The sequence below is a fragment of the Xenopus laevis genome, chromosome 7S (genome assembly GCF_017654675.1).
Source record: "Xenopus laevis strain J_2021 chromosome 7S, Xenopus_laevis_v10.1, whole genome shotgun sequence".
Classification (NCBI taxonomy): domain Eukaryota; kingdom Metazoa; phylum Chordata; class Amphibia; order Anura; family Pipidae; genus Xenopus; species Xenopus laevis.
The window spans coordinates 22,579,677-22,606,235 of NC_054384.1; the positions used below are offsets into that span (position 1 = coordinate 22,579,677).

A 26,559-nucleotide genomic window follows, 5' to 3' on the forward strand; every position below is an offset into this window, starting at 1 on the left:
ATCATACTAGTTGGAGAATTGATAGAAATGGGATTGAACTACTGGGACACTTTTAAATATATTTTCCCTAAATGCAATCCAGACCCATATGGAAGGACACCTGGAAAGAATGGCATTGCATATGCAGCTATAATATTCTTGTAATAAGCCCCTCTATACTTCCCGTTCACACTAGCTTTAGCAAATAAAATCCTATAAATTGAGATGTAGTTAAATTTTGCAGCACAAATACATCACTTTCATCAATGGTTAATATTTGCACATTTCAAGCAGCAGTGCCAAAGAATGGCTCCAAGTGCAAAGAAATATTAGCCTTTTACATCAACAGGATATAAATATGAATTATATAATACGTGACAATAACCAAGAGTCATCTGGATTCAAAATATGCCTATTCTGTGCTATAAAACCCCCAAATAAGTCTTTTATATTAGCAGCATATAAATATGAATTACTTAAATACATGGCAAAAACTGACAGACATTATCTGAATGCTAAATAAGCCTATGCAGTGCTACAGAACCCCCTTTTAACGTAATAGAATGTAATAGCATAGAAACAAGAATTTAAATATATGACAAATATGACATTATTTGGATGTAAAATAAATATGTGTTCTGTGGTTACCACCATTATGTAATATGCTGGTTGTGGAAATGGGTTTTAATTTGTGAAGTTCTTTGTTTTCCATAGCGATTTCCTCATACCGTTTATTCTCATGGACTTTTTATATACTGTATCTATTATATAACACTGCAACAAATTCAGCTTTGTCACATTTTTTTAAAAGACAAGAACCTGATTGATGCCCATTGTATAATGTACTGTATCTATTAGGGATGCACCAAATCCACTATTTTGGATTCGGCCGAACCCCAGAATCCTTCGCGAAAGATTTGGCCGAATACCGAACCGAATTTGCATATGCAAATTAGGGATGGGAAGGAGAAAACATGTTTTACTTCCTTGTTTTGTGACAAAAAGTCACGCAATCTCCCTCCCCGTCCCTAATTTGTATATGCAAATTAGGATTCAGGTTCGGTTAAGCCAAGCAGAAGGATTCTGCCGAATCCGAATCCTGCTGAAAAAGGCCGAATCCTGGCCGAATCCCGAACTGAATCCTGGATTCGGTGCATCCCTAGTATCTATAGAGTAATCAATAGTGATAGGCGAATTTGTCCCGTTTCGCCGGCGTCGGAATTTTTGTATCAAATTTGTGAATTTATTCACCGGCGGCGAAAAGCACAAATTCGCTGCAAATTCACGCCTGCCGATTAAATTCGCCCCTCATTAATAATCAACAGTATTGTACAACTGAGGCCAGTGTATAGAGTCACTATTTGCTGGTCTTTAGCATTGAGTAGAAGTTAAGGAGGTCTTTGGTTTGCTTTCTCTTCCTGATATAGGAGTTATAGAATTTAATACAAACACCAAAGGGCTGATCTATATTTGCGGACACAGTGGGCAACTTGTGCTTTTCAACGCAGAGAGATGCATTTTAAACCACATCCATTAAACGTATTTGCCTTAAAATGTGCTTTTCATATTTTTACATAGTAGCTCTCAGCACTACTCAGTAGTTCTTGCCTTTCATTGTGAATTGGGTGCTGCTGTGCCTATTGATGCAGGGAAACCCTGGAGTTACAACCACCTCCTGACCAGGTAGTAACTCCAGGGTTCCCTTCACCCCTTGCGTCAATAGGTGCAGTGCACATGCACATAAAGTATCGCATGCAGACGTAACTTGCACAGCAAACACTGGGGTAGATGGTGCACAGTTGCACCATACAAATTCCCCCGTTGTGCCCACATGTCATTATATTATATTCTGGGAAAAACACTGCATTACATAATAGTTGCACCAAAGATTGCCCTTTGCAATTCAAGGTAAATGTACCCAGGCCCGGACTGGCAATCTGTGGGTTCTGGCAAATGCCAGAGGGGCTGCTATAAGGAGCCATAGAAAATCAGTATTTAGTGGGCTGGTGGGGGGCTGTTTGGGCCTCTCTGTGGGCTGATTGGGCTTCTAAGTACCTGAAATGCCAGGGCCTATTTTAATTCTCAGTCTGGACCTGAATGAACCCTCATACAATATGTTGGGAGCACTCCCATCACTTACTGTGCGACATATTGAAGGCAGGTGTAGACCCCCAAAATGATGTTCAGTTATCAGTGGGTAAATACATTTACCATTGTTGCATTAGGTGAGTAATTAGCTTCGTTTATTTTTTAATGATATAGAATTATTTGGCCATTCAAGCTTGGGAAAGACTTTACTCCTATGAAAATGTTATTTATTTTAATTAAAAGGGGTATACAATTCCTTTAACACAAGAGAATCCATTGATGTCCATAAGCACATTTGCTTTCCCGCAGGGTTGTAAAACCTAATTCATTAAAGGTACCTGTGTCAAAATGTACCGCTTACACTTACGTATAGTTGTGCTCGGCACCACTCAGGCACTCCTGCTCTCCCTTTCCAAATTGAGCGATGTTGTGCCTCTTGACGTAGGGCAACTGTGAGGCTACCACCACTTTCTGGCCAGGCGGTAGCTCCAGGGTTCCGACAGCACTCAGCTTCAATAGGTGCAGCACACTTGTATCTCAAGAATTGGGCACAGGCATCACTCCCACACCAAGTGCCAAACTGTATACAATTTATTATGATATATATATATATATATATATAAAAGTCCAGAAAGTACCTGCACTCTATCCCTTCAGGTTTGTGGTGGGTGCTGGGTCAAAATTATGACATATAATCTTCAAAAATGGATCCGCACTCCAAATAATTCAATCAAAGTGATTTTTATTAAATCACGTGAGTGATGATTTAATAAAAATCACTTTGATTGAATTGTTTGGAGTGCGGATCCATTTTTGAAGATTATATATATATATATATATATATATATATATATATAGATAGATAGATAGATAGATAGATAGATAGATAAAAAGTATATACATATACTCATATATGCCTGCTCATATGAAGAACTGCACATAAATACTAAATAGACTGATAATGTTCTTTTATTATGCAAGAATGTATTTACCCATCCCCCCATGAGTAAAGGAGTAATCATGAATATACCTAAAATTCCTCATAGGTTAACGGGGTAGAGATTAAAAACAAATGGTAAAAAACACCTTCAATGTCACCTAGGATTATGCAGAATGGCTAGAGGCAAAAATCTGGCTTCACATGTGTTGCTAATGTAAACTCTACGTGCCTCTTCTCATGCACATTTCCTCTATATATAGCACAGCCATTAAACCTATGGGCTTCAGAACACACGACAACCTAGTGAAACAGAATGAAAATGAATAATGTAAAAGTATAAAGCCAGTATCAAAGAAAATGATTAATATACCCTTTCAGAAGAAATGCATCAAAATCTTGTATTAATGTTTTATATCTGATGAGGTTAAGCCCATTGCAGCCATTGCAAGTTCACATGCACTGCATTATAACCCTGCTTTTTGTACTGATATAAGCCTCAGCAGGGCTGCTAGAATAACCTGTGTACATGTAAATACAAATAAGCCAAATGTAGGCATGCGGTCAAACTGGAGTTAATGCACAAACTGTATTACAGTAAAACATAGTACAAATTAGATGGCCAGGAAACTCTCTATAGGTGTGTTATAATAACCAGTTTAAACATGTTTGGATCCCTATGATCAAAAATATTGCTTTCTAATGAAAGAGAATAATTAAATAGGGGTTGTTTCTATATGAAAGACCACTGGTGCATAATGTTTTAAAGTCATGACCTAATTTGTTTGTGCTTGACTGAACATGTCTCATTACCGGTACATGCTCAGACATGTGACTATCATTGGCCTTGATGGTCCGAAGTTGTACAACAATGCTCTGCAGTTCTTTCACTGTACATGTAGTGCCCCAATTATCTGATAGGTGACTTCTTTTGGGAACCAATTATATTTAAAAGGGCTGTTCACAGAAAAAATCAATTTAAGAATATTTTCGCACATGGGGTTTTTCTTAAAAATTCACATCCCAGTATAAAACTGACTAATTATTTAAAAGGGAGACCTGGGAGAGAGAGGTAGGATGATGGCGCTTCTTTATAAAGTTTCATGGGCTAGTACAATTTTCTTTAATTCACTGGGTGGGGGGGTGCCAATCATTTAAGCAACCCCCGGTGAATTCCTTGTCCTTTAATGGAGCTTTTAGGCCCAAGCTAAAATGGTTGCTTTCTGAAAAACTTACAATAAAAAGTTACATGTGACTGTTCCTTTGATGATTATCCTTTGTTTTTTATTTCATATTTTTTAAATTTGTTAAAATGCAGATGCAGAGCACCGTATGCGCGGAAAACACTGGTGCATGCATGAAGACTGCCACGGCACGGTGCACAAGCTGATCGCCCAATCGGTGGAAACAGGTCTGGGCCAACGGGGGCCCATTAGGGCAGGGGCCCACCGGCCCAGTCCGACCCTGTTGCTAGGCTTCCACTTACCTTAGCGATCAACAGGCCTCTACCTAAAACAGATAAATATATAAGCAAAAAAAATTGCTGACCTCAAAATGATCTTTCTTTAGGCTAGAGAAAAGCAAAATTAAGCAGAATTAATTCAAAAATAGGAAAAAAAAGAACAGAAAAAGAAGACCATTATACCTTTCTACAATATTATAAAAAGCTAATTCTTGTGAAGGTCCCTTTTACATGGTTATCGTACAAATGAAGTTGGTGGAGCCCACAGGTAGGCTGGTCTTTTGGAGGGCCCCCCCACATCTGCTCTATGGCCATAGACCTAGCTTGAATGGGTCTATAAATGTGAATGGCCCTAAGTTCAAAGAAACAGAGCATCACTAAATTACGCTTTGTGCGCACACACACACACATTAATTGAGGGCCTTTTATACCCCCCTGCACCAACATCAACATGACTATTATGATCTAAATGGAATTTAATACAATTTACTTAGCACAAAATATTGTCCATGAATTGTCTGAAGCAAACTTTAGGGGGTTATTTATCCAAATCTGAAATGTTCTCTCTATTTTATAAAACCACTCTCACCAAATCCCCGTGGACTTCCCCCACCCCCTATTTATCAATACATTTTTACAAAAATTTCTTGTGCGTGAAAAGACTTGAGAAAATCATGAAAAATTCGGAATCATTAAATTTTTTCAGATTTATCGCCGAAACCTGTGATTTTTACGGGTTTGATGCAAGAAAACTTCAACTTTTTTGCATTATCGCCTGAAAACCACAAAATCTTTGGATTATTGAACAAAACCCAGCGCAGATCAGGATATCTTCCAATTGTAAATGGGACATCTGCCATTGACTTCTATGTGATCTCGGCAGGTCTGAGTTGGAGTACTTTTTTTATCTGGACTTTCAACACCATGGGAGTTTAATAAATCACAAAAAAATCTAGTTTTTCCCTTTAAAAGGCTGACCAGAAAAAAATAACTCTCTTAGTGTTCGGTTTTTAATGGATGCAATTAGGATTAAATTATTGGGGAAAATATTGATTTGTTGTGGCAACAACAGGGCAAACTGGGACAGTCTTTTGACTTTGTACTTCACTTTCATTTTACACTATGGAGGCAATCAGGACTGTGTCTACCATGTAAGCATCCTTGGGCCTGGCCCAGCTCCTGGGCAGAGATGAGGGGGGACTGGTACCTGTAGCTCCTTTGATTGATGCATGTGCAGACCAGATATGCAATCTGGGCATACACACTTGCAAACTGTTGTATACTCAGCAGATGCATCTGCTAATAGTAAATTAGGCCCTCTACATATACTTTAGCTGCAAAGCAATTTAAAGGCCTTAGCCAATGGTAAAAAAAATTGGAAGGATATCATGTTCAACCTTGTTTACATTATGTACTCAGTGGTATTGAATTCAGCATAATATTATTTTTGTCAGGTGTCCCAGAATCTTAAAACAATATTTTCTGAAGCCAGAGAAATACAGACTTTCGCTGCCAACTAAGCCTCAAAGTGAGACAAGGGAACTGAGCTCAGCCAGTGAGGTGCGCAGACAATTAATCTCGTTCTCTCTTTAACAAAGAGGCATGGCCAGGGTCTTTGTTATGATTCCAGCTGTCTGATCAGAAATTATGAGATTTTCTGGTAAATAGGACAGTAACACCAAACACTAGCTGTTTATAAAGGAATATGATCTCAAAACCCATTATTAAGAAAGCAAAGAAAAAGCAAAAAAAGTTAGGCAAGCCTATGGGGACCTTCCCCATAGGCTAACATTGACTTTGGTAGCTTTTAGATGGCGAACTAGGGGGTCGAAGTTTTTTTTTAAAGAGACAGTACTTCGACTATCGAATGGTCGAATAGTCGAACGATTTTTACTTCGAATCCTTCGATTCAAAGTCGTAGTGGTAGTCGAAGGTCGAAGTAGCCCATTCGATGGTCGAAGTAGCCCAAAAAAACCTTGAAATTCGAAGTTTTTTTACCTTCGAATCCTTCACTCGAAGTTAGTGAATCGGCCCCTTATTGTTTGTAGGTACCTAAGGGGGTTATTTACTAAATTATGACTTTTTTCTGGTTGGAGTTTTAAAGGGGTAAACACCATTTTTTCATAGAAGAAATTTTTTTTTTCTCGAGATTTATTATACCCTGAGGCTGCTAAAATCAGAATAAAAAAATACTCCATATCAAACCTGCCGAGGTCATGTAGAAGTCAATGGCAGATGTCTGATTTACAATTGGAAGTTATCGTGATCTGCGCTGGGGTCCGTACGATAAGCTGAAAAATGTGTGTTTTTTTGGTAATAATGCTACAAAGTTTTTGGGTGTCAAATCCGAAAAAAAAATTGTTTTTATAGAGTCATTTCCACCAGTGAATTTTTCTAATTATTTTATCGATAAAGAAGGAAAAATTGTGGATGGGAGTTTGGTTGAAGTTGTTTTAATAAAATCATGAGAAAAATCTGGATTTTACTGAATAATCCCCTAAAAGTATGGAGGTCCGAATTATAGAAAGACCATCTTTTCTGGAAAACTCCAAAAACTCCCAAACTGCCCTTTTATTAGACACCAGTGGGATCACCTGACTGTAGTTGGGAAGGGTGGGAGCTACAACATGGAGCTGGTCACTGCTTCTGTATAACTATAACAAACAAGGGAAAGTTGTGCTCACCACTAATTTCTGAAAAACATTAGGGGTGCAATGAGGCTGTGACCACAATATACATATAGACAAATACAAGATTCCTCTGCACTCAACCCATTATCAATATATTTAAGACAGAGACATTTTGTGCATACTGCTACCGAAAAATGCCTTACCCTTTAAACAAAACAGGGAGTGTTTGTCCATATATTGCAATATATTTAACTACGCCAACTACGTCAAAGTCATCCCATATCTGGCCAGTCCTACGCTCAATTCTCATCTGATTCATTAAGAATTCTATTGTTTCATTATACATTTTACAAAGGGACTAAGTTTTACCTGCAACTTACTAGCTACTTTACAGTATATAAAGAAAAAGGGAAAGTTGTGCTCACCACTACATTTTTAAACCATTAGGCGGGGTTGTAATGAGGCTGTCACCACAAAATTCATACAGACACATACAAGCGTCCTCTGCTTCAACCCATTATCACTATGCTTAGGACATAAAGACATTTTGTGCATTAAATGAACAGTAACACCATTTTCTGATGTTAAAGCTTTTATTTTAAAAAATAAAAAAAAGCCAGACCGAACTAGAATCCACAATTTGCCCTTATTTATTAATAAAAAAAACAGATCAGGAAAAAACAGACTTTTTCAGATTGTCCCACGAAAACCATGATTTTTTCAGATTGCCTCGGCAAAAATCAGAATTTTTTGAATTTGATACCTGAAAAGTCAGATTTTTTTGGAAAAGCCCGAAATGTTCGGATTATCGCACAAAACCCAGTGCAGACAATATCTTTAAATTGCAATTAGGACCTCTGCCATTAACTTCTACAGGACCTCAACAGGTTGAAGACGGAATATTTTCAGATTCTGACTTTTTGCAGCCTTGGGGTATAAAAAATCTTGAAAAAAAAAAACTTGAATTTTTCAAGTTTTTAGCATTCAGACTTTAATAAAGAAAACCCAAAATGTACTGTTTCTATGCATTGGTAAAAGTTATGTGTTTGCTTTAGAAACACTACTATAGTTTATGTATATAGGCTATTGTGTAGCCTTCCTATATTTATCTTTTTTCCCTATTAATAACATTGGGATCAGCCATAATTTTTACAGGCCAGGCCAGTAAAATACTGGCCAGGTGGCAACCCTTGGCAGAACATGGGTATTTTTTTCGCACACTGCAAATGTGGATATACGAATACCACACATAAGGTGTCCTACACCTAACAACAGGTCTAGGCAGGTGATAATTCCAAGCCTCCTTGTCTTTGCCATGGAGCCTGGCACTGGAAATGACATACCCAACATGGCAGCCCCCAAACCGCTGTGCAGCTCTGCATTTAGGGCTGGGCAGGGCCCCAGTGGGTTTAAATCAATGAGGGTAGCTTTCCATTATGATCTGTAGCATTTTAGCTTTCAGGGTCCCTTCAGATTCAGGAAGGAATTTTTCAGCTTCTGAGAATTTGGCAGCAGTTTGTATTTTAACTCAATACTGAGTTTTTCAAAGTCAAAACATATTCATGTATAATCCATAGCGTTTCTGTACTGCTGCTGTTGCACATGTTCAGTAGTTGCAAGTACAGGTATGAGATCTCTTATCCAGAAAGCTCTGAATTATGTGAAGGCTATCTTGCATTTCAATTCCATTTAACTTTTTTTTAAAATAATTATTTCCCTTTCCCTCTGGTTACAAAGCTGCACGAATCCATATTAGTGGCAGTGGGCAGACTGATCCTATTGGTTTTATTTAATGTTTAAATGTTTCCAGCAGACTTAAAGAACAAGAGGAGTCCACAATTGCTCATTTCACTTGACCATAGGAAATCTTCACCCCTTGAGAACTGCATTGTTACCTCAACCCTTACATTTCCCAGAAATTCTTGTATATAAAGTATGCTCGCATTGCACCCCACTGTCGTCATATTGAATCCACTTACATAATTCATCATCCAGTCATTTCTGTGTATAAGCACCTATCCCCCATTATCCTTGTTAATGTGAAGCAAACTTTGCAGCATTCATTCTGCTTGTCAGATCTTTCTAAATTATAATAATAAAGTCTTTGAAACTGGTTTCTATCAGGCAGGGCTGCACAGGAGATCACTGACTCTAATCAGATTTGTTGAGAACTTAGGCTTTATGTTTAATGACCCTTTTAAGCTGTCCAGAATTTACTCTCAGGTTTTCCTTGTCCTTTAAGGTATGGCGATCTGAATTATGGGAAAGAAAACCAAGTGCCACAGTCTCTCAGCCCCCATCACAAACTCCCATCTGACCTTGTCTGCAGCTCTAATATTTATCTCTTTATAGAGGAAGATTTATGCACAATTGTTTCCTCCCTTCCTTGCACCATTGCATTTATGGATGACTTGGCATGAACTTTGCCTTTTAGAATTACTAAGCGCTGTTCATACTGTAGCAGGTTTTACATAAAAAAAGAGTTATAGACCAAAGTAAATATATTGACATTCAAATAATGAGAAATATTCTATTTCAAAATTAACAGCAGTCAAGTGTTTGTAGAGGTCGTTTATGCCAGACAGATTTAAAGCATTGTTCAATGGAAAATGCCTACACTGCTATAATAAAACAATAATTAGACAAGCTTGGTTTAAAGGGACATTGTTGTGAAAACTAAAAAAGCTGTGTCTAGAAAAAAATGCTAATTGTTCCATTTTCCTTACCACACCACCCAGATTGTGGAGAAAGTCAATGGTCTATCCTAGATTATATCATTGTATGGAGAACCCTGAACCTAATCACAAGGCACTTGATAGGTTTGGAGGTCATAAATAACCACCCTGGTTGGCAGGATATGCTAATATACAGGTATATATGATGGCGCTATATAAATATATGTTAATAATAATAATAATAATAATAAAATAATAAAGGTATGGAATCCATCATCTGGAAATGCGTTATCCGGAAGGCTCTAAATTACTGAAAGGCAATCTTCCATAGACATTTTTTCAAAATGATTTCCGTTTTCTCTGTAATAATAAAACTGTACCGTGTACTTGATTCAAGCTAATATATAATTAATCTTTATTGAAAGCAGAACCAGCTTATTGGGTTTTAAAGTTTTAAAGGGGGAAAAACCTCGAAATTTTTATTTTTCAAGATTTATTATACCCTGATGCTGCTAACAATTAAAATCCGAAAGCACTCCAGCTAAAATTTGTCGAAATCATGTAAAAGTCAAAGGAGGATGGTCTCTTTTTTTATGCCTTTATGGTTCTCGAAAGTTTCGGGTTGTTTGCGCTGGTCAGAAAAAGTTGCATGATTCTGACGACCTGACAGTGGGGTTTTTTTGCACCGATTTTTTTGAGAAAAAGGGGATTTGGGTTTGAGAGTTTGGTCGAATTATTTTTAAAACGAAAGTGAGAAAAATTTGAGTTTTAGTAAAAAGCCCCCTTAATGTTTACATGATTTTCTGGTAGATGTAAGGTATGAAGATCCAAATTATGGAAAGATCCATTATACAGAATGCCCCAGGTCCCCCTGTTCTGTATAACAGCTCCCATACCTGTATACGTATGAGCAGCCCTATTTTACTTCCAGACAAACCCTGAGCTACAAGCTAATTTTCATCATTCTAACTGAGCTACATTGATTAACACTAACTTCTGAACAACATGCCACTTTCACAAAATAAATTTGGGCTTATTTAATATAGCATACCTCAATCCACAAATACATGAATTGTATATTTGGGTAAACACAGACTGCTCCTTTAAATATATGGCTGAATACTGATTGCAACCATACTTTGTATATTACATTACAAACCTGCCCCCGAAAAAAAATTTGTATTGTATCTTTTCAAAATGTTTCTCCTTTTTTGTTCCAGTACATGAGTTGTAGGGCTTACATTTGGTTTGCCTATGCATTATGGAATCCAAATCCTGCAAAATGTTTTGACATTAGTTCAAATCCCAAACTAAAGCCCGTCAACTTCATGTTGCGTCCCCTGGGTCTAGCCAACGTCTGCTGCTGGAATATGCTTCACATTACAGTATATATATTGTCATGTAAATACTGTAAGTATTTATATACTGTAAGCAGGGCCGGATTTACATAGTGGGCGCCCCTAGGCCCACTACCATTCATCGCCCCTGTCCCCTCCAGGGGGACAGGAGCAATGGGGATTGGTGCACGGGAAATTTAAAAAATTATTGTATCTCAAGCGCATCCCCAGTGTTTCTGAACCGATGTGGGTGTGATTGGGCAGCATGCCGCCCCCCTAAATTCCTGCCGCCCAAGGCCCGGGCCTAGGTGGCCTTTGCACAAATCCGGGCCTGACTGTAAGTAGACGTGTCCTGATTTTGTTTAATTTTTACATGTGTAATTGCAGAAACATGGTTGAATTAATAACTGCTTGATAAATAAACAGTGTTATAGCATGTTTTGAAGTGACTGGCTAAATAGAAATGTAGGGGGTATGCCTGTATAATAATAATTTACAAATGTACTTACCCAAACTTAACTGGAAAGCAGATTGTATGGAATTTAGGCTTTTAATTTTATACTAAAGCAGTGTGTAAAAATGTTAATATTTTTATGAAACTCTTCTATTGATAAATACTGGACAGTCAAACTCTAGAACTGAAGCTGTTTAGTCACACAGGTCACAGCTTTCATAAGGATGCTCTCATATCAAGTCTTTTGTTAATGCAGTTATTTTTTTCTATAAATGCACAGTAAAAACTTACAGGTATGGGATATTAGGTTACAAAGCACTACTATTCCATCTAATATTTGTAAATACTAATGTATAGGGGAATTGTTATACTGCCAACTCATGTTAGAGATTTTAAAAAATTAAAACTCAGATGATGTATTTAGGCCCATCCACATCTCAGTCATTCTAAACACAGTTACTCTTTGTACATAAAAGCTGCTATGCATTTTCATTGAAAATATCCACAGACTAATTTTAGTGTAATTTTGCCCTCTTCTGGAAGTAGATGGTATTTTTTTTTTATATAAACCAAGGAATGATCACTGTTAATAAGTGCCTCAAAGGCATAAATGTGAGCTCCAAATTAGGGATGCACCGAATCCAGGATTGGGTTCGCGACTTGGCCAGGATTGGACCTTTGTCAGCAGGATTCAGATTCGGCCGAATCCTTCTGCTCGGCGGAACTGAATCTGAATTTGCATATGCAAATTAGGGACAAGGAGGAAAATCGCTTGACTTTTTGTCGCAAAACAAGGAAGTAAAAAATTTTTTTTTCCTTCCCAGCCCTAATTTGTATATGCAAATTAGGATTCGGTTCAGTATTTGGCCTAATCTTTCAAAAAGGATTCGGGGGGTTCGTCCGAATCCAAAATAGTGTATTCGGTGCATCCTTACTCAATGCCTACAAGTGTCAGAAAAGTCACCCAAAATGAATTATCTATTTAAATACCTCCACTACAGCCAAGATATGAGAAGTTCTTTGCTTTCATATAATTACATATGCAAAAGCTGCACTTTGCCTATTAATACAGGGTCAAACACTAGCATAACATATACAATCCACTGAAATTAGAGAAGTATAAAAAGTTGTCTTATTTTTCCATTTATTTCTTACTTGACCTTTTAGCCTCTCTATCAGCATTGCCCAGCAACCATAAAATAGATTTATTCCAAGACTATGTTTGTTATTTTTTATCTTCGAATTAATTTTAAAATCTTTGATTCAAACTACTGTCTGGTTGCTAGGGTCATTGGGAGCCTATCAACCAGAAATCAATTGAAATTCCTATTGCTACAGAACACAATGTTAAATGTTTAAAAGAATACAAATTTTAGATCAGTTGCAAGTTGCCTTGGAATACTACTACATCACAAAATGAATTGTAGGGGCCCCTAGGGGTTAATCTGCCCTGCAGCTTTAAGGCCCCCACCTTTTTCTTAGAGTGATCTGCCAGGAGAGAATGACACTCCCCTGCTACACTGCTATATAGTGTGTGTAAGGAGTGGCCACTTCCTCTTTGGCCTGTGGATGGTGATCCAGCTGGATGTGCTCAGGGGAGCCTGGTTACAGCTAGGCCCAGAAAGGCCCATGTGTTTTGGAGAAGAAGTCGGGGACCAGGAAACCCCGTGAATGAGGAATAGTTACACTAGGGCAGACTTGTCATAGTCTCTCTAGGAGAGAAAGGCAGTGAGGTGAGAGAGAAAGAGCAGCTGAAGCTCCAACAAGGATTTGCAGTAAGGGAGTAGCTTCCCAGAGGCTCTGTGTGTTGCCTCCAGTCAGGGACCTCAGTGAAGAGGGACTGTAGGGTACAAGCTGCTTTCCTGACAACTTCCAGGAGGGAATGTGTGTGAATTCTGCAAATGCCTAATGGAGGCCTTTCCTCTGTGAGAAATGCCTAATGGCTGCAGCTCTGTGTGAGAAATGTGCTATTGCCTCAGCTCCTGCGTGAGTACTAAACCTGTGGTCACTTGCCTCGTGCATAGTGAAATAAACCGTTTTCTGTTTTACTGCAAGAACCTCCTGGCAGTAGCCTGGGGGGGATGTAGTTGCACTACACCATAGAGGGAACACTTCCACACGGTGAAGGCCCTGACCCTGGTGTGTAAGTCGCAGTGTAACCCATGCTTCTACTGCTAGCTGGACAGTTTAACTATTTGTGTGCTATGCAGCCCAAATAGGTGTTACAGAATCAAAGGTGCATTTCCCCTTTAAGGAGTAGGAAAGGCTTGTAGCACTTGGGGGTGCCAAATGTTAGGCACGCCCAAGTGATTGTAGTTACTTACCTGAAACCCCGGCCTGGTGCTCCTATCAGCAGAAACCTGCACCGGCCCGGGGTTATACCAGTGAGCACCACTGATCGATCTTCTTCCGTATTCCACCTTCTTTGCGCGGCTACGCATGCACAGTAGAACGAAAAGCCGAACCTTAACTAAAAATTGCGCATGCGTTTGCCCTGGGAAATTTAAAGACTGAAGTGTATCGCACCGTGGTGCTCACTGGTATAGTCTCGGGCCGGTGCAGTTTTCTGGTTTCAGGTAAGTCAATACAATCACTTGGGGGTGCCTAACATTTGGCCAGTGTCGGACTGGCCCGGCGGGACACCGGGAAAATACCCGGTGGGCCCCGACCCTCATGGGCCCCCGCCGGGCCAGAACCCCTCTCTAAATATTTATATTTAAAAAAAATAAATAAAAATTATCGGCGCTGAGCAGCGCCGCCTGCGCATGCGCGCCAAGCGGCGCTGTTGCGCATGCGCACCGAGCGGCTTCCTTGCTGAGCCGGCGCGTCACAGTGGGGGGACGGGTGGCCGGAGGGGGGCCCTCGGCAACAGTCCCGGTGGGCCCCGGTCCCCCCAGTCCGACCCTGCATTTGGCACCCCCAAGTGCTGCAAGCCAAGGACATCGGTCCTTCTACACTGCACACTCTTATGGCGTAAGGCATATATTGGACTTTTAAAGCTTCGCTACAGTATTTAGAGAAATGGAGGAGAGCCAATATGGATTGGATAAGTAAACAATCATATATGGGTGAAAAGCAGTAAGGTATACTATGGAATCAGAATCCCAGAGACAGAGTAACTGATGCTTACAGATATCTTTCATTTCAATCCAAGAACAATTCATTTTTTTTTTTTATAAGTCATGGTTTCCTGAATTAATGTTACAGATAGTAATCAAATTACATAGAAAATACAGCACTAGATGGAAAATAATAATTTGTGGTTTGGTTTATGTTGCTTGCAGTCCTTTTCTAATATTACATCGCTGGTATCATCCAGATCTAAACAAATCTGCTGCTGTTGTAGATTTCTGTAGCCATGTATGGTCTGACCACATGCCTTGGCACTATAATGGCCCCTTCTAGGAATGGCCAAATATTTCAAATATATTAATAATAGGTCTCTACTACTTTATCTGTATTTTGGGGGGGGGTGAAAAATAAAAAAATTTAAATTGGGCTTGGGAAGCCACTAAACATCTAAGAAGTGGGGTTTTGCTTGTTTACTCATCAAGTTCACTGCCAAAACTTTCACTAGGTTTTTTCTATTTTCAGACCAAGTACCACAATGACTGCAACAACTACTATGTCTCTGCATTTCTATATGAACAGAAAGGACTATAATAAAATCTCTCTTACTGTTTTTATAGTAGAGCAAAGCATTATCCAGATTAGAAAGGATGCTAACAACCTCAAAGAGTCCTGAAAAACAACTCTCACATATACAGTAGAACCCCCATTTTACTTTTTTCAGGGAACGAGAAACAAGTGGTGTTATAGGTCCCTGGTAAGGCCTCATCTGGAGTATGCAGCGCAGTTTTGGGCTCCAGTCCTTAAGAAGGATATTAATGAGCTGGTGAGAGTGTAAAGATGTGCAACTAAACTGGTTACGGTGATGGAAGCCCCTTCCAGTTAAGTTAATGGCTGCAATATATGTTTATGAAAATGTCTTGTTACCAGGGCTGGAACCTAGTAGGAGTAGGCAGAAGAGGCCATGCCTAGGGCGCAGTGTTGGGGGGCGGTGCTGGGCACATACCTCTTGTCTGCATACCCCTAGTCCTCACCCTCCTAGTCTCCCGGTTCTGCCCGTTCTCCGATCTCTCTTCCCCGGCCATGATAACAGTTATTCAAATTTCAAAAGTTTACGGGGCCCAATGATCTTGCTCTGAAGTGCAATTTAAAAAAACTGAAAAGTTTATGTAGGTTATAGCGCATGTACAGTAAGTCAGAAAATAGACCGCAATATAAACTAGGGATGCACCACATCCTGAATCCTTTGTGAAAGATTCCGGCTAATACCGAACCGAATCCAAACCATAATTTGCATATGTAAATTAGGGCTAGTCACATGATTTTAAGGTTTCTGATTTAGTTTGGCCCGGGCACATGGATTCAGATGAATCTGAACCCTGCTGAAAAAGGTGATTTAAAATGGAAACTTTTGGCGATTCCTAGAAATTTCATCAAAACCACCAAATGGTTGAGATAAACTTTATAGTTTAGTAGTTAGAAGTAGAAAGACAAATTTACCCATTTTGGGAGATTATGTACTTTTTAATAATATATGTCTTTCTGAGGTGAACTTACTATTTAACCCTAATAAGTTGCAGTGAATGTATAGATTCTGAATTACAGAAATGTTAGATCATATGGGGTGTGCTACATACACTCTGACATTCATCTGTAGTGTTTTTTGTAGTGTTTTTTATTTTTGTACCTACTGACATGTGGGAAATGCTGAAAATTTAAGCTTTTAGGTAGTTTAGGAAAGCTTTGCAGTTTAGAAGTTTGTAGTCGAAAGACATATTTACATTTACGAAAAAATATATGGCTTTCAGTGGCATATAAGTCAGCTTTGAAGCTGTGATTATTAAGCTCACACTCAGCGGCACATTTACTAAACTCGAATGAAGGATTAGAATGAAAAAAACTTCGAATTTCGAAGATTTTTTTTGGCTACTTCGACCATCGAATTGGCTACTTCGACCTTCGAATGATTCAAACTAAAAATCGTTTGACTATTCGACCATTCGATAGTCGCAGTACTGTCTCTTTAAAAAAAAACTTCGACTACCTACTTCGCCAGCTAAAACCTACCGAGCACCAATGTTAGCCTATGGGGACCTTCCCCATAAGCTTTCTATTCAATTTTTGATCGAAGGAAAATCGTTTGATCGATGGATTAAAATCCTTTGAATTGTTTCGTTCGATCGAAGTAAATGCGGTAAATCCTTCGAAGTCGAAGGATTTTACTTCGATGGTCGAATATCGAGGGTTAATTAACCCTCGATATTCGACCCATGGTAAATGTGCCCCTTATTATCAGATAAATTCTCAAAGCTAGTTAGCTTTAGAAGGTGGATTGTCCAAAGCAGATTGCTTTAAAAAAAATATATTTTACTGGTCAAATTCAGACAATATTTGACTTGCATGCACCTGTTAAATGGTACCCAGTTTATGAGCGGTATAATACACTTAAACCCATTTTATCTATATGATTACTTTTCTAGAAACATAGGGAAAAATGACAGCAGAACATATTCCTTCAATGTTTCAGACACCCCCAACAAAGATACAACTTGTTCTTAGGACTCATTGTTCCCAAGCCTGTGTAGAAGCTTAGAGAATGAGAAGAATCCTTGGCATCATTCGATGAACCCATGAACCACCATTCTGCTATTCCTTGCCCTCTTTTCTTTGTTTGGTAGTGCAGGTGTTGGCAGGGTTGCTCAATCGCAACAACAATCCCAAAATGTGCATGGTGCATTAGCTCCCTAGCCTGGATGTTGTGGTTTGGATACAAATCTGCTAAGCATAAAAAATGTATTGATTATGCACCAAATCAAGAGAGTAAGGTGGTCTTTGCAGTCAATTGTGTGCGTGTCTATTAAAGAGTAGGACTTTTATGACAAATATACTGGGTTATTGGTGTACTGGGACTGGGTTATTGGTGCAAATGTGATGGTGGTGGAGAATGGATTCATGAATATGAGTGTACGACAAATATATAATTTTTATTCTTAATTTATGGCAGGTATCCCTACTTTCATTTTATGCTAAGATCAGTATACAGGAGCAACAGGCTGTATATGGCCAATTAAAATTCCTGACTGGTTCAATGCAAGTAATGGTATGCCTTGTAAAAACCCACAACATAGGAAAGTTTAAAATAATCCCCTTTCTCTTAACCATAGGTTTGGCCCGATGCTTACACTTGCTACTAACATACTGATGTGGATGAGTGTTGTGCTGGATGAGTCATTAAAGCAGTTGGAGGAAATGTATGATATCCGGAAAGAATCGATGGTGCCAGGTAAGGTAGTGTGTATTTTGAACTTTGGGTATAGGCAATAGTACTACTTCTTTATACACTAGCTCAGTCTTGGAAACAGGGTAAATAATAAGAGAAAGGGCTTAAAAGGCAAGTCAATCCCAAAATAAAAATCTGCCAAATAAAAGAAAACTTGGTTTTCTAATCAACTTTCCATTATCCATTTATTAAAATGTTTGTGTTTTTAAAGTTATTTAAAAGCTATGGAAACACCTGGTTGTTACTTTTTATACGATAGTGCAAAATATTTTTTGTTCCCTTTAGTCAAGGTGAATGAGAATGGGATTTTGTATCACTGATGTATGCATTCCTTGTGTATTTTGGTATAAAACAGGAGTGGCATTATACTAGGGTAATTATAGGAAGAGAGTTTAGAGCAACAGTTTTTTTTGTTTTTCTGTATTCCTCACTGGGAAGGTTTGCACATCTCTTTTTAATATGCTAGAAAACCTCTCAGTATCTCACCAACAAACAAAGTTGTCAGGGGGCTGCTGGGAGTTCTAGGCCAACCACAGCTGTAAGGTTCCAAGTATGGACTTCCCTCATCTCCTGGGGTTTTTTTTCACAATTTGGGGTCATCCTCTAAACTTCCGTTTTTTTTTTGTATCTTAGGTCCTCCAATGCTGCTGCCATGACCTTCGTAAACGTGCGTGGAGCTGATGACAGACCGAATGGAAGGGCTACGAACTGCCAATGCTGCCCATTCACGTAGAATCTGAGGAAGCCATGATGCGCTGGGTGGATCGGTATGTGAAGATATGCGTCCTTGATGTCTATGACAGTCATGAACTCGTTTTCTTCCATGGATGATAGAACCGACTGAATCGATTCCATTTTGAAATGGCATTTTCTGACGAAGGGATTGAGATCCTTGAGGTCTAAGACGGGTCTGAGGGAACCGTCTTTCTTGGGAACCATGAAGAGGTTAGAATAGTAGCCTCTTCCTTTGGCCTTTGGAGGAACGGGTTGTATGGTTCCCGCTAAGGCGAGGTCTTGTATGACGGAGAGGAATTTGTTTCTGTCTGAGTCTTTGGCCGGCAGTCTGGATACGAATGGATACCTCTCCTGAGTGTATAATAACATACATATACATATATATTTCACATCTGTGTATTTATATATTTATCTGTTTGTTCTTCTTCACAGGGGTTATTCTACACAGGGCACTTGTTCAGCTGGTGTGCGTTTTTTCTTAGGTGAGTACTTTTATTTATTTATTTTTTACAACACTCCTCATCTGCCAACCCTATCCAGCATCGCTCCGTTCCCACTGACGCCATTATAGGCTTCAATCTCGGTGACACGCACCTCCTGCGTTCCAACCCTTCTCTCCCGCCCCTTCCCCTGGCTTCTGGTGCGCCTTCTACTTGGCACCTGTATTCGCGCCCTTTTTTCCCTGTGACACGCTCCTGCGTTCCAACCCGCGCACACACCCATCGCTTCCGGCACCTCTCCCTCTCTCTCTCTTCCCGCCCGTCGCAGCACACATCCTTACGGCGGAACCGGGCAGATACTTCTAACTGCGGAGCAGGTTAGTTCTTCTGGAGCGACACCAGCCTGTCTTGTCTTTTCTCACGCAACCTATTCTCAGCTCTCTCTGTCTCCCCTATTGCAGAGACCCTGGAGCGCGCCTGCCCATAGCTCTTATACGGCTACCCTCTACTGCACTGTCTGCTACCGTGTTTCCCTTCAGCTACACGTTCAGTTCACACTTCAGGCAAGTCACACATTCCATTTTTCTTGCCCTGTAACAGTTTTTTTATGCAAATAAATGCTGTATACATTCTGATGCCACAGGAAGCATGGGACTGAGGGGTCACCCTTCTTATCTCTCTCGCTCTCTCTGCAGGCCACTTCTACAGCACCTATCAGCAATTTAGTGCCTGTCTGCACTCCCCTTCCTCAAAAAAAAAAAAAAAAATTATTTTACATCTTAAGGGATCCATTGGGGATTATAGCTACACCTACCATTCTCTTACCGAGAAGGAGTGAAATGGCTAATAAAGCAGAAGAGCCCAGGACCAACAAGTCCTCAGCTCAAACACACCCACAGGTTTCTTTTTTAGCCTGCTCTAATTGTAAGGAAAAATTTACTTCAGCCTCGGCTGATTCATTGTGTGGGGCCTGCAGAAAACCTGACTCACTGCCTCTTACACAGGCAACAAATTCAGACTCTGAACTACTTAGGGCCTTATCCCTCTCACTTGCAGGCATCCAGCACCTGGCCCGCATACCCGAGACCTTAGATAAGGTTCTTGAGTGTTTATCTCAACCATCTCATTCTGACTCCCGCCCAGGGACCTCAAAACGTCACGCTCTCTCCCCTCCAGACTCTCCAGGGGAACTTCTCAGCCCCTCAGACGAGGAAGGTCAGGTCATATCCGCGGAGGACTCTGATCAGGACCACCCTGATCTAGACATAGACTCTCCAAGAACCCAGGGGGAGGTGGAGGGACTCATTCAAGCTGTACTAAACACACTGAACATCGAAGATTCTGCCGCCTCAGTTGAACCAGCGAAAAACATTTTTAAGAGACACAAGAAGAGCTCATGTGTGTTCCCAGCATACGAACAGCTCGACGAAATAATCAAGTCCCAATGGAAAAATCCTGATCACAGGGTGCAGCTTTCCAAACGCTTCACCCAGACTTATCCATTTCCAAGGGAATGTGTCGACCTCTGGTCTTCACCTCCCGCAGTGGATCCTCCGGTTTCCAGACTATCCAGAAATACCACCATTCCGGTTGCCGTAGCGGCCGCATTTAAAGACCCCATTGACAAGCGTCTCGAAGGTTTCTGCAAATCCACCTTCACAGCTTCAGGTTCCGCCTTTCGACCTATCTTCGCTATAGCCTGGGTGGAGAAGGCCATGGAGGTCTGGGTGGAACAAGTGGCACAACTCATCGGATCTGAAGAACCTACTAACGACAACTTGCTATCCCAAATAGCAGACGCCACTACCTACATCGGAGACGCAGCTCTTGACGCAGCCCGGATGGTTGCTCAAGCCTCAGCTCAGTCCGTAGCCGCTCGCAGATTCCTGTGGTTAAAATCTTGGTCCGCTGACCTAACATCCAAACGTTCCCTAGTCAGCATACCCTTCCAGGGAAAACTTCTCTTCGGGGCCGAACTTGATAAGATTATTTCTCAAGCGACCGGGGGTAAGAGCACCCTCCTCCCTCAAACTCGGCCCAAGAGGCCACCGTTCAAAAGGAGACCATTTTTTCGTCCCTTCAGACAAGGACAAAGGTCCAAGACACAACCTGACAAGTCTACCTCTAACTTTCGCTCCCGCTTCCAGGGCAAACAACGACAGCCTTGGTCTGCATCCAAGTCTACCTCCAAATCCTCTCAGGACAAATCTCACACTGCATGAAGGTGTGCCCCCTCCCGAAGGGATCCCCTTAGGAGGCCATCTCAAATCCTTTCGAGAGGTATGGCACAACAAGATTCAGGATCAGTGGGTTCTCCGGGTGGTGTCACAGGGACTCCTGATAGACTTCACTCAGACACCACCCCACCGATTTTTCGTATCCAGACTGCCGGCCAAAGACTCAGACAGAAACAAATTCCTCTCCGTCATACAAGACCTCGCCTTAGCGGGAACCATACAACCCGTTCCTCCAAAGGCCAAAGGAAGAGGCTACTATTCCAACCTCTTCATGGTTCCCAAGAAAGACGGTTCCCTCAGACCCGTCTTAGACCTCAAGGATCTCAATCCCTTCGTCAGAAAATGCCATTTCAAAATGGAATCGATTCAGTCGGTTCTATCATCCATGGAAGAAAACGAGTTCATGACTGTCATAGACATCAAGGACGCATATCTTCACATACCGATCCACCCAGCGCATCATGGCTTCCTCAGATTCTACGTGAATGGGCAGCATTGGCAGTTCGTAGCCCTTCCATTCGGTCTGTCATCAGCTCCACGCACGTTTACGAAGGTCATGGCGGCAGCATTGGAGGACCTAAGACTCACGGGCATATCGGTTATCCCCTATTTGGACGACCTCTTGGTCAAGGGTCCATCCGCACCAGTAACCCTCCTTCACACATCCCACGTCCTACAGAGCCTAACCACACTGGGCTAGACGATCAACTTCACCAAGTCGAAACTTCACCCAACTCAGTCAATAGAGTACCTGGGTCTCATCCTAGACTCCAGACAAGGGAAAGCCTTCCTGCCACGAGACAAGGCCGAGATCCTTCAGAACCGAATTCGATCTCTCCTGGGACCCCACCGCATTCCCCTTCGAGCAGCCATGCAGACTCTGGGCACGATGGTTGCCTCCTTCCCGGCGATTCCGTATGCACAAGCCCACACCAGATCTCTTCAACACACCATCCTTCTACACCAACGCAGAGATCGAACCAACCTCGATCGCCTGATTGCCATCCCGAACCCAGTGCAGATCTCTCTTCAATGGTGGCTTCACCCACATCGGACATCTCGGGGAAAACTATTTCCACCCCATCACTGGACGGTCCTAACCACAGATGCCAGTCTACGCGGGTGGGGCGGAGTCGTAGGCCAAACCACTGTACAGGGCCTCTGGACTCCGGAAGAAACGAGACTGCCCATCAACCTCCTGGAGCTCAGAGCGATACGCTACTCCCTCGAACGCACGGAGCCGTTGCTCCGGGGACTACCGGTGCGGATACAGTCCGACAACGTGACGGCCGTAGCCTACATAAATCATCAGGGCGGAACCAGAAGTCTCAATGCCCTCAAGGAAGCTCAGGTGATCCTAAGGTGGGCAGAAGACAATGTTCCAGCGTTATCCGCGGTCCACATTCCCGGCGTGGACAATTGGATAGCCGACTATCTGAGCAGGGAAACCATCGATCAAGGGGAATGGAGCCTCCACCACGATAACTCATAAAGTTGTTCTGACATCACACGCATAAAGTGCATGTTGCGGCATTTGCTCATATTGCGTATGTGTGTGCCCCAACATGGCTGCTTCAACCAGGCGCTACCTCCCAGTGTGGGTGGCCTAGTGCTGGTGGAGGCAATTAAAAAAAAAAAAAATACTGTTACTCTCAACCGGAGCGTGGACTGTTATTAGCCCACACCTTGTATTTGGGATAATACTTTTTGGCAAAAGGTGCCCTTTAAGTTAATCCGTTGAAGTCAAATTGCTTTGAACTGACTCTTACAGCTTCTCTGATTGGAACTGATTGTTTGCCTCCTGGCACTTCCTCAGTGCCCCATATCTCTGCACTGTAAGCCTGCCCATGCTGTAAAATATATGTCATGGAGGCACCCATGTATATATTAATTACACTATATTCAAAATAATAGTCCATCGCATAGAAACCGCACTCACAGGTCATATATATATATATATATATGACCTGTGAGTGCGGTTTCTATGCGATGGACTATTACTTTGAATTTTGATACTGCACCCAGGCAAGTTATTTCCATTTTCGAGAGTGCCGACTTTTGGATGGCCTATGGCCTATGGCACCCAACCTCATTTGGTGAGCAAGATCGAACAGTCCTTCTATGGTTTCATCGTCAAAATCTCTCTACCATTGGAAATATTTTACCGCATGCATTCTGTTTGTTCTGGTTTGTTGAAGGCATACTGTAACATATGTGCAGCCACTCGCTAAACATTGGCTTCCACTAAACTGCGGGGACATACTTTGTGCAGGAGAGCGCCATCTCATACTAACTTCTATCCCATTATGTGCATAGAGCATTTACTGATTTTTATTAGGTACATTATAAATTGCTTCTTTCCCTTTATAATTTGCATAAAAAATCACTAGTCTGTTTTTTGTTTTCATATGTTCAGGGGGTACATTTGTACAGGCCTAAAGGGGGACCCGGCTGTGATGCACATTTCAAATTAGCCGGGCCCCCCTTGACAGCGCTGAACCGCCAAAGTCACATAGAGTCAAAGATCTGAAGCACCAATGACCTAAAGCCGTGAACAGACCCGAAGCCGCAAAAAGACTCAAAGCACCGAAGACACAAAGCCGGAGCCGCGAAAGGCCCCAAAGCTATGAAAAGACCTGAGGTTGAAGTCCTGAAGCTACAAACAGACCCGAAGCTATGAAAGGAGCCTAAGGTCAGTTCCACTGAACGCCAATGTGTTTTTTTTTTAACTTATAGGGGGGCCCTGGCCACCAATGATTTTTTCTTTAACTAATAATGGGCTACTGACCACCTATGGCTCTTTATAACTTGTGTGTGTGGGGTTTACCATTATTAGCACTGTCTGTGTGGCCTTTTTACTGTGGGTGGGACCTGGGGTGGAGCTTGGGGGCTGGGCTGGGACCATTGGGCCCCAAAAATTTGGTTGTACGGGCCCCATGATTTCTGATCTACAGATCAATATGTAAAATATTCACTGCTTAAAGAGTATTTAAAGAATATTTATAGAAAATAAAACTTATGTCTTGCTTTAAATGGGATGTATTTGTTTTTTGTTGAGTGTTAGGGGTGGGCTATGGAACACACAATATCATAAGGAAAAATCAGGCTGTTGCTAATTTGACCACATTAATACGAGGCATAACTCAAAGCATTAGCCCACAGTCCTACACTTCTTTACCTAAACAAATATTTGGTTTACCTACAAACCTCATTTTTATGAATCAAAGGCAGGAATGCTTGCAGCAAAATTAATATATTAAAGTGAATATTTATGTGTTAGGTGTGCGGCTTACTTATTTGTATATTCATATCCTCCCCAGTGCTCTCATGTTCTTTCCCAGCCAAGGAAAACTCCCAATTACCTCTGCTTCAGATGACGAGGGTGGGTGCACTTCCACTTTATCATCAAACAGCTTCCTCTTCATTCACACTAGTGACCACTATTTGGGCTGAGCTTTGGGGCAATGTTTGATTTACCCATTTGTTATGGGTTAAGGGGCTTACATATAGCAACACTCAGATGTTGACTTGAAAACAACAGACCAATAAATAATGCCTGCTGATTGGTTGCTGTGGGTACTAGACCAAGGGTAAACTTTGCACCTAATACTGCATTAACTATACACAGGCTGATTTAAGGTGCCAATTCACCCCCCTTCAAACAGAGTTGGCAGCTTATCTGCCTGTGTGTGGACCCTCCATACCAGACCTCACCAAATAAACAGATGTTCAGGTGCATTGACTGCTAGATTGATCATGGGTGGGGTATTGACATAATTGAGCATGGTTTAGGGTTAATCTGAATTCTCTACTAGAGTTTTGTGGCTTGTTCATCATTCATTATGGCACTTTATGATTTATTATTATTCTGGATTGAGATGGTCCTGTTTACCTTATACATTGTTACAGGAATGGTTAATTCATGCAATATTTCCTATATATGAGAATGCTTTTTGTATACAGTGGTATGAAAACGTGTTCTTTATGCCATGCCAGCATCAATCAGCCTTACCTCTTGGGGAAGAAAAATACTAACCCATCAACCCCTCATAAATTATATGAACCCTCCCTAAAATAGGTCAAGGCAGCCCATCCCAGATCAGCATAGCCTAATGCAGCAAGTAAACCAGCAAAGCTGATGTCTGATCAAGATCTGCCATTAAGGTGCCCCTTACTGACCACAAGGCACTGTTTGAGCATTGTTATATACAGCTCTGTGATTTATTATTTCCACTTCTTTCTTTCCCTTATAGTACTTATATATACAGTATATATATTTGATACAAATAACCTAACTCAATAATCTATGCTGAATAATCATGTTGAAAGTAAAACATTACTATTGTGTTCTCTTAGCAACTCTAGAAATCTAGTCTGTCCTATGTCCCAGTCCATTGTTTGGAAAATAATTAGTGCCATTCAAATGTATCTGTATATTCTGTATCTATATATTTATTTATTTATTTTTCAAGGAACCCTTAAAAGCCCAATTACTATTAAGAGCAATTAATTGGGTTAAAACTTATTGAACCTCCCATTTAATTAATGGGAAAAGATCAGCAGGATGTGATTGACTTTAAAGCTCAAAATCGCATTTGGATCTCAGACAAACCTACTGAAACATACATACATTAAGTTTAAGAAATTAATAGGGACTGTATAAGGGTCACTAGCTTCATTATCTTTATATTACAGAGACAGCTAACCCTGAATATTTTATTGGACCATCAAAGACACGTTAAAATCTGTGACTTCAGCCTGGTAAAACAGAGCATCTTTGATGGCGACCTAACAACTGGCTGGGCCGGAATCATGGAATACATGGCGCCAGAGGTAAGATATGCAATTACAGTTTTTTTACAATAAAAGCAAGTATAGGAGGGTAACAGAATAGAATACAAATTCAAGTTGATGTCTTTCAAAGACATAGAGGTTCCTCTGTTGGACAAATAATGAAAGTAGTACATGGGGAGGGGGTGTTAGATACCTACTGTTTGAAAGAAACTGCAGAGTTCATTCTTTATAGATTCCAGGCTGCCAGGTTACATATATATTACATATATATATATATATGTAGGCTCTATTGTGGCTTCTTCAGATTCCTAGACTTGAGCATGCATATAATAGTTACATTTTCGTAACTATTATATGCACTATTACGGAGGCTAAGGAAGTTCTAAGAAGATGGCGGTGGGACATTTACAAAGAAAGATCCACAGACCGATAATTTTTTTAG

The 26,559-nt window shown here is 40.8% G+C and overlaps 1 protein-coding gene across 12 annotated transcripts in view; it reads left to right on the forward strand.

The window, feature by feature from the left end:
* Positions 1-26,559, forward strand: part of LOC108705728 (serine/threonine-protein kinase Sgk2-like) — a 183,359-nt gene that overhangs the window by 147,621 nt on the left and 9,179 nt on the right. The window contains exons 1-6 of one of the 12 annotated variants that reach the window (XM_041570967.1): positions 13,509-13,548; positions 17,796-17,914; positions 18,545-18,856; positions 19,079-19,128; positions 23,740-24,015; positions 26,019-26,156. Coding sequence is in view for 6 of the 12 variants with exons in the window: in XM_041570978.1 (XP_041426912.1) it covers positions 21,369-22,808 (1,440 nt within the window). In the remaining 6 variants the exon portion in view is untranslated. Of the gene's footprint in view, positions 1-13,508; positions 13,549-13,661; positions 13,702-17,795; positions 17,915-18,544; positions 18,857-19,078; positions 19,129-19,547; positions 23,226-23,739; positions 24,016-26,018; positions 26,157-26,559 lie in introns of those variants that run through there. The other 11 variants (XM_041570971.1, XM_041570968.1, XM_041570970.1 and 8 more) reach the window with 11 other exon arrangements.